General features: G+C 45.5%; 1 protein-coding gene across 1 annotated transcript; it reads left to right on the top strand.

Moving 5' to 3' along the window:
• The first annotated feature begins 3,088 nt into the window (after positions 1–3,088).
• igfbp5b (insulin-like growth factor binding protein 5b) lies at positions 3,089–16,243 on the top strand. Its single transcript, XM_070976037.1, has 4 exons — positions 3,089–4,298; positions 12,978–13,186; positions 13,398–13,517; positions 13,901–16,243. Exons 1-4 carry the CDS (start codon positions 3,965–3,967, stop codon positions 14,033–14,035), a joined length of 798 nt encoding a protein of 265 aa, XP_070832138.1. The 5' UTR covers positions 3,089–3,964; the 3' UTR covers positions 14,036–16,243.

Genomic DNA, 16,243 nt, shown 5'->3' with positions numbered 1-16,243 from the left:
CAGCGAATCAATTTGTTATTGTTAGAAGTCTGGCATCACTCTCTGCTGCTGAAGTTGTCCTCAGTCGACTGTGGAGAGCAGTGAAAACACCTGCTTCCTGAGGTAAGCTCAACTTTGACGCTCTTAAAACCCATCCGACGCTCATATCAGATATATATCAGCACTGACTTGAATAACTAGATCAGGTATCTTGACAACAGGGCTGATCTATTAAATTCACTTCTATCCTTCGATGCTTATGCATTGAATTGTTTGTTACTTGTTTGTACTGCTTGTGTTTGTGACTTCATTGCAGTTTAATGTTCACATTTTGTCCTCATTTGAAGCAGTTTTTCATCAGTTTGTTGCTGCATGTGGGAGGTTTGCTGGTGCACCATTGTTTATTCTTTTAATGATCAATAACAGTTGAGCAAATTTATATCTACGTGTTTATTTGTCACCTTTAGGAAGTCCAGCCTTATGTTGCCTTACACATGGAAGAATGATCTCAGGCTTTTCCACACAGTGAAGCATTCAGCTTCCCAACGGATCGGTGCTCTGCGTCGGCAGGAATCCAAATTCAAGTATCGGAACTGACGAAAAGTGGATTGATGCATCTGTTCCTAAAACCACGGCCATCAGTGAAGCAACATTTGTGGTGTGAAGAGGTCAGACACCACGCTAGATGGCAGCAAATGCAGGCTTGTCTTTCACCATTCAAATTAATCTTTGACCTTTGCTGATCTCTACTTGAAATTGAACCAGCAGTGGTAGAGCTTGACTCATGACACGACTTGGACTTCAGTTGCACTGCTGAACACGGCAGTATTCGAGGAGGAGGAGGAGGCTGGGAAATTGCAGCGCCAGGTGGCGAGTGTTTGGGCTTTTACAAGCAGTTTTCTGTGGTTTCGCCACCACCCAAAAACACCATTTAGTCACCAGGATTTTGCCCTTTGATGCTGCAAACTTAGTTATTGTTCCTTTAAGTGCACAGCTAGAAGGAGGGTGGGACGGAGGGAGGAGCGGGTGGATTGATGCATGAACTGATCTTTGGGGAATTGAGATTTGCATTGAGCAAAAAACGAGAACAGAACAGGAACACTGTGTCCCCTCTGCGATGATAGCATGTATAATATTTTACATCCTTAACTGGAACTCATGTCGGGAACATACTTTCCTCATAATTTGTCATCCTCTCTCCGCACCGTCGTCTCATGCCCAGCTGACATTTGGTTGATGCAGCATTAATCCACACTGCTTTACTGTCTTAATCCTTGTTCATTATCGCCGCTCGGGTTTGGCCAAAGGAGCTCAGATTTATGTCTTAGTTTGCTCTTGCTGGGTTTTGCCGCTCCTGTTGGTTTTGGAGGGAACACTAGACTCACCACAGTCCTTCGCTGTGGAGCTGGCTGGTGAGAAGTTTAACCATCACAGCTCACCCTGTGCAGTTTCTGCGGCTACTGGATTAATTTGTGACAACCTTTTTTTTTTTTTTTTTTTTCAGAACCTGTCCCTTTGTGTCAAACTCTGAAAAAAAATCTCCGTCCGCTCCAGATGTTTACCCTTGAATGCGAGAGATGGGAAGTGATAGCATGGATGGAGGCATGTCAGGGAAACCAGAGGGAAAGCCATGGAAAAAAAACAGTCCAGATATGTAAACAGCGGTTATGGAACCCTTCGACATCCTCTGTAAACCAAGTTTTATAGAATCATGGCTGAATTGAAGTAAAGGAAACACTAAACATGTGCCACACTAATGTTGTGGTGAAAACAAACCCCATTTATGAGAGATATTCCAAAGAAATTAGAAATGCCCATGTGAATCCAATTTCATATAAGTGAGATTATGCAATTATCCACTCACTAATTCCATGGAGAACATTTTTTGGTAGAAAATAAATACTTCAGTAGCTCTGCATCTGGATTTGTGTGTTCCTTACAATGGCAACGTACACTCTAGTCCTACATTATGCCATTATGGCTACGATGGCATGAATCTATCAGTTAGTGTGGTCATTTCTCTGATGACTTTAATACATGCAGAGGACATGCGAGTGAGCTCCTCTACAGAGCTTATCATTGTTAACAGTGCCTTCTAGTGGCCAACTGCTAAACTAACGTGAGTAAATCACTCCTCTATGGATCCTCAGCCTGCAAATGCAGGGTTAGGTGAAAGAGCCACATTTAGGGAATGACAGTGACTGTTTATCAAGCTGTGAGTGGATATGGGAAAGACAACCGATATAGCTTCCTGACACTGCGCTATTACTGAAAGAAGAAAAATCTGCCCCTGAAAGCTGCAGGGATGGAAATAACAGCCCCGGCTGGGCTGATTTAGAGTGCATATGTGGTGCAAGCAGAGCACACGTTGAAGCAATCAGGCGTTATTCTGCATACAGGCTATAAAATAATAGAGCCCAGTTGCACTTAAGTTGTCAGGCTGCTGCCTCGAATCTCAGAGTTCGTGACATCCTTCCCCCTTTTCTCTGTTTGTCTTTCTCTTCTCTGCACATGACTGTCTCTCTCTTTATGTGTGTGTGTGTGTGTGTGTGTGTGTGTGTGTGTGTGTGTGTGTGTGTGTGTGTGTGTGTGTGTGTGTGTGTGACAGAAAGGGGGCATGTTGCTGGATTTTGCTTCAGGCTCCATTTGTAACACAAATGGTGTCCAATGGAAGCAACAGGTGCAGGTTGTAAAGGTGTCTTACAGACTGCAGCAGGTATCTCTGTCTTAGCAATGCTAGAAAAAAAAAAACAAAAAAAACGTGGAAATGCTGCAAATTAGAAACATAATTACATTTCCTGTGAGTGATTCAGTAATGATCACACGTGGTGGTTCCGGTGCGTTTAAACTTTTTTTTCTGTCTCACTCATGAATGCAGCGCAGCTTTTCTCCGTCCTGCCTCTTCTTACTAAGGATATTCCATTGAACCCGTGACAATGAGGCACTTATGACTCAAGCGGGGGGGAAGGGGGGGGGTACCGATGATTTATTTTTTTATGGCCGCGGAAGAATCATGATGTAAGAAAAATGATTTTTCCTTGAGACTCGAATCAAAGCTTCAGATGTTTTCAAATCCATTAATCTGAAATTCGCACATTAGTTTGTGTTCAGGAACTAAGTTCGCTCCGGGAGCCAGTGAGCTGTCGGAGCGCGAGACAATGCGCACGATTTCAAGACTTTTCTCGGATCGAGCGCCATTTGTGAAGAGGCTTTCTAATCTTGGACAATTTGCTTCTGTGAATCTCCTGGAGATGTATCTTATCCATAAAGAGAGCCTGTCTGACATGCTGGTGGCGTTGCTAAATGTTCTGCGCAGCAGTTCAAAGATGTTTTGGGGAGTTTGAAGCTGCGGATCTTTGCGCAGTGAAAGCCTGCAGCTTTTGAGGAGCGCTCTGCTGGACTGTTCTGATGAGGGGTGCGTTGCTGTCTGCCGCTGCCTCTTGCACCTCGGCATCAGTTCAGCCTTCAGGGTGAAAGAGCGATCCTCCTGCTGCTGAAAAAAAAAAATGTTTGGCCGCCTGCCAAGCCGTGGAACAAGTGCGCCTCCCTTCCCTGCTGTTTAGCGTATTCATAGTCAGGGGTTTGGGCTCGGCTGTTTTTAAAAAGGCAAGGCAGCCCTCAAGTTGATCAGTCTGCTCAGAAAACTTGTGGTGGAGAAAGTACCGGAGTCCAAACTGAAGGGGAGAGAAATTGAGATTTTGTGCAAGGGACTGCCTTGCTGCTGCAGAGGACAATATCTCGGGAGAAATAGCACATATATTTGAAATAGTTCATTTGAACGCTTTTTGCGCGGTGCACGGCGCAAAGCCTGTAATGAATGTTTTTTTTTTTTAAAATAGATAGCAACACTCTTGGATAAAGACTCTTGGCTTTAGCTTTAAAAATCGGATTATCTGACTGAGGCATTGTGCTCATTAGACCAGTCTACTTTTTCCCCTCCTCTTCGCATTTGAGGTTTATGCTATAACTGAAGAGAACACCAACAATGTTTCTGAGTTTTTGCCTCTTGGTGACATTTATCTTGGGGCTGTCGGGGTGCTTGAGCTCATACGTGCCGTGCGAGCCTTGTGACCAGAAGGCGCTGTCCATGTGCCCTCCGGTCCCGGTCGGCTGCCAGCTGGTCAAGGAGCCGGGCTGCGGCTGCTGCCTAACGTGCGCCCTGTCGGAGGGACAGGCGTGCGGCGTTTACACCGGGACTTGCACCCAGGGCCTCCGCTGCCTGCCGAGGAGCGGGGAGGAGAAACCCCTGCACGCCCTTCTCCACGGCAGGGGAGTGTGCACCAACGAGAAAGGATACAAACCTGCTCACCCGCCCATAGGTAAGACGCGCACCGGCTGGCTGACTGAATGCATGCTTGGGACCAAACGATGAGTTGAAAATGTGTCTGCGGGTCTAAATGCATCCAGGACGGCAGGGTCTCCCCTCTCCTCTGAGGATCAGGGTTTGAGATCTTGTCCCATGTGGGGATCCACTGTGTGTTGTTGTGATAGTGAATAGCGGGGGCAGATAAAAGCCCAGCTGAGTCTCTTTAATGATAGATGATAAAATAATCTGATTATTGATCACATTCCTCCTGTTGCCTCCTCGTCCTGGGACCCCAGGTGGTTCCCTCTCCTCACCTAAGGAGCCACTGTAGAGGCTGAGTAGCCGGCACCAGTGCTCTCTGACGGACCGTTTGTTTGACAGATGGTTTGAGGTGCCATCTGATTAACTTTTATCCACTGCCTTGATTAAACTGGCTGCAGGAGCTTATTCCTCCTCTGCCCTCGGGTCTTTGTAGGGACAGAAATGCGCCTCGGAATGTCTCCTCATCCAGCTGGGATGACACTGCTCTGTTAGGCGGCTCATTATGAATCATCATATTCATAACACGGGGCGAAGCAACTCTGTCCTCGGTGCCGGTTCATCTGCTGCGGGCGGCTCGGCGCTCCTGAGGTGCACGCGCACATGCCGTGTCCCGGCTTGATCATGTAAGTGCGGGACGGTGGCTGTCACAGTGCGGCGCGGCAAAAGCCAGGAGAGGCTGACAGGGATCCAGGCAGTCCCCTTTCTTGAGTATTTAAATTTCAAAGCAGCGCGGCTTGTTGAGCGCGTTTCTCTTCGGTGGTTTCACCGTCTAACACCGTCTCTGACAAACTTTATGAAAAGCGGTCTGCGCACCACATGACCGTTTATTTATGTTAGGGATATTAAGAGGGAAACTGTTGGACGCCATAAAGTGGAGCTTATTCTGAAAATTGCTGCTTTTAATATCCTGCTGTAACAAGTGTCTGTCAGACCACACTATTTTCCATCCCCACACCAGCGCGCATTACGCGTTCGTGCCATTTTCTCTGTTTTGCGCCTTTCCAATATCATTCGCAGCAGACTGCCTGAGACATGAAATCTGTGCGGAAAGGAGGGAAAAGCACTTCAGAGATTACATGAGAAGGCGAGAGGTGCCTCTCCACAAACTTCGGGTCCTGGTGGAGCGGTATTTCACATAGATTTGGGTCTCCTGGCTACCCCTAGTGTGGCGTTCAGAGTCGGATTACCACTAAACCTGCATGCGTGAGAGAGAGAGACGGAGAAAAGAGAGACAGACATAGGGAGACAGACAGAGTTGAGCCAATTAGCCGTGAATGATTTAAGACATTTCTTGGTGAGAGGTTCACTGTCACTCAGAGTTTTAGCAGCTTGTCATCAACTAGATAAGTAGACTGTGGAAACCACAAAGGTTTTGGCTACACGCCTCATTCTATAAAATGGGCTACCACTGGGCTCATTTTGGCTGTTGGCAGAGTCATTAGGCTGTTTGCACCCAGCGAGCAGCCCTCACCTCTCCTCTTAATGACACAACGCGGTTTGTCCATGACTGCCATTGTTCCAAAAATACCCAGCAGACCTTCTTTTCTGCAAAGCGTTGATCGCGAACTGAAACGAAGCAGAGGTAGGCGAACGGTTGCGTGTGTGTTCAGTGTGTGTGTGTGAGAGAGAGAGACAGAGAGAGAGAGAGGAGAGAGAGAGAGAGAGAGAGAGAGAGAGAGGGAGAGAGAGAGAGAGAGAGAGAGAGAGAGAGAGAGAGAGAGAGAGAGAGAGGGTGTTTGCTCACATGTATACTTGGGCGGGGCTGTGTGGGTGTCTGGGTGTGTATTGTGTGTGATTGTTGTGAGTGATGGCACCTCGGGCAGTTTTGTCTTTGAACGCGCGCGCGCGCATACACACGCACGCACGCGCGCACACACATGCACAGAACCTGACTTCTTTGTTGGCCCACAGAGGTAATCAGAGCATCTTTTCCTGCCTCTGGCGGTGCATTCATTGCATGAGCGCTCAGTCACAACGCAGTGATTCAGCAGAATGCCTCTGGCTCTCTCTTTGCTCTGAAGGGCCTTCTGTCAAACAGCTCCTCGGACGGGCGATGGTGAGGTGAGCTTCTGGTTTCCTGTGGTGTGGGGTTGCAGCTGTCTGCGTGCTGCACCAGCTGAGCAAGGCAAACACAGGGAGGAGGAGCTCAAGTGTCCGCGACACTCGGCAGGCCATGAGAGCTGCAGCCTACTAAATATTGACTGGGGCAGCCAAACAATGGGAGAGAGGAATCTTTGCTATCCTTCAGACCCCCGCCCCCCTTTCTATACTGCTCATGTCCTGGCCATCACTCTGTGTCTGGGTTCACGTCCCAGCGGTGCATTAATTCACATTTTGCTCCTGCACAGTGATCCCAGGAGTTGTTTGGATTGTAAGGCGCAGGAGGTGGTATGTGCTTTGGGGGCACTCAGACTTTGTCAGCCCCCCTACGAGTGAATCAGACCCTGGAAAGCTTGCCAACAGATATGACTTCATAGCAGCAGGCCCCTCGTCCTTCAAGCTTCTGAAAGGGCCTTATGTTTTAACAGATTGCCCTTTGCCAAGAAACAAAAGATGATTAGGGAGTGGTTCCAAATCCAGAATACTCCACACACACACACACACACACACACACATACACAAACACACACACCCACGCACACACACACACACACACACAGGACAGAAATACCATACCCCCCCTTATTAGCATAGCAACAGGAAACCTGGTGCCTTTACTGACAACTTTAATACTTAACATTTGTCTTGGCTCCTTGCATGTGTGCAGATGTACAGTTATTTCAGCCACAGCGACACTTTGAATAGTTAGTGGTTTTTCTCATGTCACATGTCTTTGTCATTGATATTTACAATCTCGAGTCAAGCGACTGCAGACTTCTGATGCTGAATGTTTGCCAGAGAACTTCACTTATGTATGGTCACAGTGTTGCCTTCTCATTTCTAAGCGCCGTACCGAATCGCTTGTCATCACATACTTTTTAAAAGCTACGCAACTTTGAGAATCGCCATCTGCTTTTTCCATGTCCGCAACTTCACTGACACAGCTGGTTGTTGGTTCGTAGTGGGGAAACTCAAGCGAGTGGTAAAAGTCTGATTCCCTCTGACCGTTCACTTAGACTAATGACAACCAGCCACCATATTCTGTCTGCTGTGGACGTTGAGTGCTCATACAGACATGCCACGTTAGATATAGCTCTGGTCACGTGTGGTCCCAGCTGCCCGGCAGCTTCATGATGGACTCATGCGAAAGGAAAGACAGCATTTGGCTCCCCATCCGTCTCACCTTGAACATCTGAGACAGTGCAGTGAAAGCTTAGCATGCTGCAACTGATCTGTTGCAGGTGCTGGGGAGAATTATTCGAAAGGTCATTTTGTCAAGACATCGCACGAGGACTTGAAGCAAAGCACGCAATTCATAGAAAATGACGCCAAGAAAATATGGAGAACCCGGTTTCTTGGATATGACAGTGATACCGTTGATGTAGAACTGGTTTTGCCATAGCTTTTTTGAGGCACCGCGTGATCACAGTCTACAACAGTGGAGCTGTCGCTGGCAAACTCATAACCGCTTTGGCACACTTGCCTGATTTCGCCCTGTAAAACTTTACAGTGGTATTTGTACAGCTTATTGGTCACTGACACCTAGCCTGCTGGTGGCAACAGCTGTGAAACAAATCAGCACTCACTATAGTCTTTCTATACCAGCAGCATGTGATTCAATAAAGGCAGGGATGACCACATGCTGGGCTTTAAAATGATGTCATGTATGTTTAGATTAGCACACCTGACCTGTGTACTGTAATCTCACCTCCAATACCTGGTTACACGCTGGCGTGGCGCAAGAAAGGGCCAGAACCGCCTCATTGTGTCTACAGAGGAGTTTTTTTTTTTTTAATTTCCAGTCGTGAGCAGAGTGAAAAATGGGCCTCTCAGCCTTTCTTGGAAAACAATGAGGCTCCAGTGACTTCTCTGAAATGTTTGTGTTTCTAAGAATGTGAGACAATTGAACCTTCTACTGTTACCTGTCATGGTAGGTAAGCTCATCTTTGGCATTGAGTCGTGCTTACTCCAAAACACTTTAGAAAAAACATTTGATATCAAAAATATTTTAGTTCAATTGGTGCTCCGTGCAAACAGTATCACGTTACATAAACAGGCAGTTTGCTCATTCTTGGGTGTGCTATGATTCACGTCATCACGCTGCAAACCCCACAAAGAAGAGTGTTGATCGCAAATTAATGTTGAAGTTGCTTCTTCGCCCGCTGTGAAGTTTCTTTTCATGCCACTCGGCGACCAGCTCTGTCCGTCCAGGAGCGCTCGACTCTTGCCAAAATAGCTGCTTCTGCCGCTGGGGAGTTTGAACATCGTCACACCCAGCAATTGTGTTGTGGTGATGGTGACCCAAAAAGAGGTTGCGTCCGTCCGTGTGGCTTGTTGAAAACCCAAACCCAGATGTAGGATGAGACCTCAGACCAAAATTAGGAATGTACAGTAGAGGAGCCGGCTGCCTTGCTCTGATAATTCACTTTTCACAGGCCTGCTTGCAGCATGGATTGAGCATTTCTTTGCTCTGCGGAAGCTGTAAACAGGCCAGGCGGTTTGCTTACCTACAGCAGCATTTCCCCCTTGGAAAGATTTTGCATCCTCTCATAAGTCCTGTTTTGTGATTTATAATCCTTGAATTGTTCTTGTTGCTATTTATACCATGCATTCAGAAAAGCAGGAAACTTTTTGATTGCAATGAACATTTTCTGTGTGCACAATACCATGGGAAGAGTTATTTCCTGCATTTTCAGAAGCTGACTGAGACCATGAACAAGGGCGAACAACAGAAAATCCATCGAAACAACAGGACATAAGGGTCCAAACATAATTCCTTTACCCTTGGGGTGGTCAAACAAAATCATGGGCAGAAGTGCATATTTTCTTCCTGACCGACTGGTTTGGAATGGAGCCTTTTTCAGTCATCAATCTCTCAGTCTTCACATGTAACTGGGCGTTTTGCACTGCTGTCAAGTCATGTGCAGAGGGTGTATTTTATTGGATTTGATGGATCAAAACCTCCACTTCGTGAAAATGTAACCGGCCATCCATGCCATAATGTTTTACTAACCTTTTCATTTTATCTGCTAATTGTTTTGCTACATAAAAGCAATTTGCTGCAAGGTTGGAAAACCTCTGAGACCAGCACACATTTGGTCATCAGGACCTAACTTTTGTGCTGCTGCACGACTCCGCCGGTTTGTTCACACCTCCCTTTCTGCTCTAGAAACTGCAGGGTTATCAGGCCATGGCCTCGCTTTCAAATATTAAGTAGCGGAGGCAGTCTGAGGCTGAAGGATGGTTTACTAACCTGGTGTTTTATATGACGCAGGCCCTCAGGCTCATTTATCCCTACATTATCTTGTCCTACCCCCTGTTGAGATTAAACAGCACCTTTATTCACTCCTCTCTTACATCTTGTAAAGATGTAATTTCAGATGCAGCGCAGAGACTGGCTTAATCAAAGGCAGGACATAACAGAAGTGGTGTAATGCTGGGAAATCCAATGAAAGATGAGATAATCTATTGTCCTGGCTTTTTTGCTATCTAAATGGTATTATTATAGTCTTAAAGATCCAGTGGAGAGAAAACTCCAAAGAAGAGGTGGCTTATCTTTCATGCTTGGACTGTTGCCCGTAAGAAACTTGGGATATTCATGAAGCATAATTGTGCGCAGATGTTAATTTTTAAACAGAGAAGTATCAGGTGCACCTCCTTTGGCTACTCCGCTCCTCTCGTCCTAATGAAATCTTTAGCTCGAGCCGAGAGAGAGAGATAGCAGCACAGCTTTGGGCTCTGCTGAATGGAAGAGCTGCACATGACTTGGCTCACTTGGATCCGGTCCAGCGTCTTGGCTGCGTTTCAGGAGTTAAACACAGACCCTCTAAGCCTCCTTTACAAGCTGGGTACCCTGAGCATGGAAAAACTGAGTTTTTGTGGCTGCGCTGAAGAGCCCACTTCAGAAAAGATGAATTTGGTGATTTTGTGAGTGTAGGAGAAAATAAGCCAGACACCATTGTCTTTACAAAAGCTACATCATTTTTTAGAAGGTGCATGAAAAACTTTTCCTGTCCCGTGTTTCCAACATCACACTCTAAAGAGACATTTTCTCAAAGTGACTGACTTGTAAGGTGAATATAATTGATGTGCCATGGCTCAGACCTTTCTTAGTCTGGCCATTTATATGCTCAAATGAGATTACACACGAAACAAGAATGCACGTTAAAAGAAAACAGTCCTTATTTTCGACAGCATATTTCATTGCCAAATATGTGGCATTTTAATCAAGCGCCCTGAGAAATTATTGGACTGTACAACAGAAATAAAGAGTTTTTCCACCGTGGTCACATGCATGGTGTACATAGGAATGCTTGTTTGATGTATTTATTTATAGCAAGTAATAGCCTCGTAGTCTGAGCTGGGAGACACAAGGACATATCTAAACACAAACCAAGGCCTGCCAAGTCATGAGTTGTGAGATTAATTTCAAAGAGACGGCAGTGCAGCGCAGAAGCCAAAGACCCAATTCTGGTAATCACCCTGCCCCCCTCTCCCCTCCCAGAGACTCCAGACGCTCATGCTGTGTCAGGCTCTTTGAACATCAGTTTCTCAGAGCTCGTGTCCTTGTTGCATCTCAGTGCCTTTCGCTACGGTGGCTGTGTACTAACAGGCCAGTCAGCCAAGTTATGGCAACTTGTTAAATCATATTTTCCAACTTATTCTCTCATGCCCAACACAAGTATGGAAGTTGATTTGTCTTTCAGCAGCAGTTGGCCTACAGTCTGCAGCCAACATTCCTCCCTGGTTCAGTGCGTCTGGCCCTGTGCACCACGGCGGGTTTCCTTGTCAGATAAATATAACCAGGGTCATCCACTGGCACCATCGCTTTGGCCGGTTGGGGCCTGGCGAAGTCCCCACAATAACTCTGTACTTATGGTACAGCTAAGCCAAGGGGGGGAGCTGAGGGCTTCTTTCTGTGGCCTCAAAGAACCTCTGGCTGGGGGTCCAGGCTTAAGAGGCTGAGCCCCAAAGATAGGAGGATGTGGGGGTGGGGGGCTAGGTTAAGGATAAGGGACCTCAACCTGTGAACATCCCTCTCAAGAAGGACTTTCTGATCTCTGAGACTGCAGTGCCCCCTTGGGGAGATGAACTACGTCGAAGAAGTGCATAAAATGTGACAGAAATGTACAAGCATTTATACGAGTCCACAGAGCAACTGGATTTTCCTTAGCTTGACATTTGAATCAGTTTTAATGTGGGACACGTCGCAGTAAAGTTACGACACCCAGGGGCCTAAGTCCCTGTTAAAGTTTAGCAGTCCAGATAACGTGTTAGCAAATTTTCCAGGCACAGTGTAGGCAGCCATGCAACGAGTGATGAGGTTTTCCCAACTTGTAGACGTCTGTATGCTCACAAATATGTGCTGTCTGACTTCAGCTAACACTAGAAGACAATGAGGAGCTGTCGTTCATAGATGGTTGTCTCTTGTTTTCATGGAGGTAGATCAGCTCGAACATCCTTCATGATGGACATTTTACTTTTCTGGAATGTGGGGTTGGGTGAGAAAGTTGAGTTTAAGCCCCTGAGTTAGCTGTAGGAGTTCATCAGCTGTTGATCAGAGCCCTAGTCTCCCCTCCTCTATAAACAAATGGGAAGCAACAGTTGGTGGCACAAACCCCGGGAAAAGCACCTGGTATTGTACTTACGTGGGAAAGAGCAACGAGCTGCAGAACATTTAGGATTTGTGCAGATAGCAAATGGACATATAATAATCAGCATTATAATAAAGATACTGAATACTAAATTGCTGCCTGTTGCCTTGCCACGTCTCTACATTTTACTGGTTCATCATTAATACTTGATTCTGGGTCTATGACACAGCCCTGAATTGTGCATTCTAGTTCCCAAATATGTCATCATGAAATGACGCTGGAGTTTTGAGACTTTGAAATACAGATTACCATTTTACCAAAAATATAACCAGATATCTGACTTAAACATTAAACTGTCTTCAAATCGCCTTTCCAGGACTCAATTTTGCTGTTAACTACAATAAACTATGCATCAACGCCATTCTGATCGCCATTTATGACCCAATACACTGTATTAGCCAAGTTTGATTTTAACAACTGATGAAATAACTATGAGTATGAATGAAAAGGGTCGATCTCTCACCCGACCCTGCACTTCCCCTCAGTTTAATGGCCACCTTTCAGCTCACTGTTTTGGTTTGTGCCAACTGTTTTGTTTCAGGCACATGGTTCTCATCAGTCTCGCCTCCAGCACCAAACAGCAAACCTAACCTAAAGTTTTTAGTAACTAAAGATACAGATATTTCCCTCCACAGTTGGTGGAGACCAAAACAGAGCTTAAACAAAGTATTTCTGAGTATTTTCACATTGGCTGGAAGGAGTAGAAACAAACAAAATGTTAACATCTTTTAAATGTTTTCTCACATCATGTTTCCTTCTATAATAATAGCCTGCCATACATCTGCAACTAAGAAATATATCAAACACATATTAGGACGTCAGTGCATTAATGTGAGGCTGCGGCTTGGTTTTAAAATGTGACACTGATCAACCATATTTTCTTTTCTCCGGTGCAGATCGTGAGTCTCATGAGGACACCATAACCACAGAGATTACAGAGGAGCTGCAGCCAGCTAAAGTGCCACTGCTTCCCAAAGACATCGTGAACAGTAAAAAGGTCCACGCACTACGCAAGGAGAAAAATAGGAAGCTCGGCAAGCTGCGCTCCATGGGCTCCTCCACAGACTACTCCCCTCTGCCCATCGACAAGCATGAGCCGGAGTTTGTAAGTATTGAATGCCACTTTGATCCTGTGACATCCTTCAAGCCGTCATTTGTATTTCTGACTGGTGACTCCAAGTGATTGTATCTAAAAGACAGCAATGCAAACTGGCTGTATTCAGTTCATTTGAATGGTCTTTGAACAGCCTCAAACACAGTATGACCTCCAGTGACTGTGCTGCTTGATCCCAACCCTGTGCTGTTATTACCCAAAGGGTCCATGCAGGAGGAGGCTGGACGGAATCATTCAAGGAATGAAGGACACTTCTCGTGTAATGGCTCTGTCTTTGTACCTTCCCAACTGCGACAGAAAAGGATTCTTCAAGCGCAAGCAGGTCAGTTAGTTTCAGAAAACACTTTGCACACCCCACCATGCAAGGTTTGGTTACACCAGCTATCTGCAAGTGTCTTTCGTGTTGAGTTCAATTTCAAGCTCACTTTTGTTTAAACTTCTTTTGCTGCAGAATAAACAACTCCACGAAAGATAACTGTTAACTGACAGTTGGCAAGTAAAGTGGTTTGAAAAGCCTTTGTGTACTAGCACTAGCAGCTGCAACAGTTGACCACCTTTGAGTAGTCACTGTATCAACAAACTAATAGCCTATTCGCAAAGGCGTGGGAATAAACGTTGGCACTTTCTGGTGTGACCAGACCTTTACCTTCATCACCTTTTCTACCTGTTTTCATCAAAACTAAAACCTGGTCTTCTGGCCCGCAGTGCAAGCCATCTCGCGGACGCAAACGAGGCATCTGCTGGTGTGTGGACAAGTATGGCGCTCAGCTCCCTGGCACGGACTACAGCGGAGGGGACATTCAATGTAAAGACCTGGAAAGCAGCAACAACAACGAGTGAAAAGGGGCGGACCATCCTCGACCCCCACCCCCCCACCCCTAACCACCACGTGACCCAGGGCCCACGCCTCCTCTCTGAATCACACCTGTATGCTCCGCCCTCCGTTCACTTCAAGAGTTTTGTTTTTTCAAAAAAAATGGAAGAAAAAAATCCAAACGAAAGAACAGGCTGAAAAAAAGACACCTGTATTTTTTTTTTCTTTTCTTTTCTGTTGTTGACCAAGCACTCATCTCCGAATGAGGGGAAAAGTCCCAGAAGATTCACTAGATCCCTTGACTGTCGCTCATGAGACCCCTCGCATGAGGCAGGTCCGCTGGCTGCAGATCCATGAAAATATATGCACTCAATGGATATATTTTTATAGAAGCTTGGGGTTTCAATACAACGCTTTGTATGATGTAAAATTAACACAAAATCATTGTGAAGAAGCAAAAAGTATCAGGCACATTGATTGAAAACAGATCAGTTTTAGGCTGTGGAACATGATGCCGCTGTGGAACTGATGATTGGCAGAGTAATTTGGTTTTTTTTGTCTGTTTTCCAAAAGAAAAAAAAGAAACAATAGATAGGGATATGCTGTAACAGTTGACTCTATCTGGGTATGTGGTTCTGTCAGAGCACTTATGAATAGGGGAACCTGCTTTGATATGTGTAACTTCACAAAATGACGCGTGTATGAATGTGTGTATGTGTACAGTGCGAGTGTGTGGTATGTATCAGCCTGTGTTGGTGTATGATGGAGTGAGCCTATTACAAAAAAAGAATGTCCTTTTTTTCTGTCTCTTTTGTTTGATTTTGTCACAACAAGTATTGCTAGCGCTTGAAGTGGTCTTGGGGCTGGCCTTCTCTATAACCGATGTATGTCTCGGGACACGCTATAGCGTTTGGAAACAAAAGAGCAAGCAGATCGTCACAGATGAACCTATGTAAGTGGCTCTTCGACAATGAAGCTAGCCTGATATGCCAACTGTGCCTATTTAAACAGACACTGCCATGCAGGGCGACACAGAGCTTAGAGAGCACTGACTCTACCGGTGAAATAAAGATAAGTGTTTTCAGCTTAAATGATGGGACTCAAGTTTGACTTCGATCTTTGGAGTTGAGTGCATAATCAAACTTGCCAGTCAGGCCAGTTGCTTCTCTGATTCAGTTGTGTGAAGTGTAGTTTTGTATGGTTTTGTTTGTGCTGTTTTCTTTGCCTTCAGTGAAGTAAAGACCGCCCACTTTTGAGCCATGTTCCTTTAGCAAGTGGTTTCCCCTCAGTACTGCTACTACAGTGTAACCATGGTGTATTACATTACTTTTAAATATAGTTACTGAATGTTGTTCTTCCTGTAGAAACATAGTATGACAACATTGTAATTGTGCTTGGGAAAAAAAAAAAAAAAAGATTTTAGCCTGTAAAGAATTTGAATAGGTCCTTGTAGCCTGCCAGGAGTCATTGACGACAGGGCAGTCAAAGAAGCTAACCCTCTGGAACCCTTCAGCGTACATGCCTCCATACAAAGGTTACACGCCTCCATCTGAGGGGAGCATGATCGAAGCAAAGCGGTTGCAGACTATAACAGGGTCATTTAGTTCTCTCTCGGTGTGCAAGTCACAGTGCCTTCCTACATGCAAATACATTTAAATAGTGACGTGAAAGTGACATGGATATCACAGGGGGGCAGTTTCCTTTTTCAGACACCCCCCCAGCTGGGGCTGATACTTGATACAACAATCAAGAGGTCTAGGTTGAGTTCCTATTAAGAGAAGAACAATGAATGGTAGGTCCTGTAAATGGTGTCAGGAATCCATTTGAGATCTCCACCTGTACCTCGGGGCAATTCTGGACAAGAGCGATGTGCGAGGAACTGCTGTGTAACTGCAGTCAGTTACGCCTCCCTCTTCTCTTTCTTTGACAACCAATAAGCTAAGATTCTTGCTTTTTCATGTGAATGCCAATGTATATGATTGCCAGAGAGGGGAAGCCAAAGGATGTTTGGAGGTAAATATACCATTTCCTTCACTGCAACAAAAGAGAAATAATATGTGCATCCTGAATGGCTTCCAGTTGTGAATATATTATCAAGGCTCCTTGTCCCACTTCCAACACCAAATCCCTCACTACCACTTTCGAAAAAAAAGCAGCTTGCACTTATTTCAGTTACTCACTATTGATATTGACACACAACGACGTCCTAAGATGTGGTATCATGAAGTTAGTGG

Source organism: Chaetodon trifascialis, chromosome 12 (assembly GCF_039877785.1).
Source record: "Chaetodon trifascialis isolate fChaTrf1 chromosome 12, fChaTrf1.hap1, whole genome shotgun sequence".
NCBI lineage: Eukaryota > Metazoa > Chordata > Actinopteri > Chaetodontiformes > Chaetodontidae > Chaetodon > Chaetodon trifascialis.
Note: the sequence above shows the minus strand (reverse complement) of the source record. Positions and strands in the feature narration are given on the sequence as shown.

Bases quoted from the DNA above. Each gene is read 5' to 3' on its own strand.
- igfbp5b (XM_070976037.1), top strand. From the start codon at position 3,965: ATGTTTCTGAGTTTTTGCCTCTTGGTGACATTTATCTTGGGGCTGTCG. The intron at 13,187-13,397 runs GTAAGTATTGAA...TATTACCCAAAG, and splicing joins ACAAGCATGAGCCGGAGTTT to GGTCCATGCAGGAGGAGGCT. The intron at 13,518-13,900 runs GTCAGTTAGTTT...TCTGGCCCGCAG, and splicing joins GATTCTTCAAGCGCAAGCAG to TGCAAGCCATCTCGCGGACG.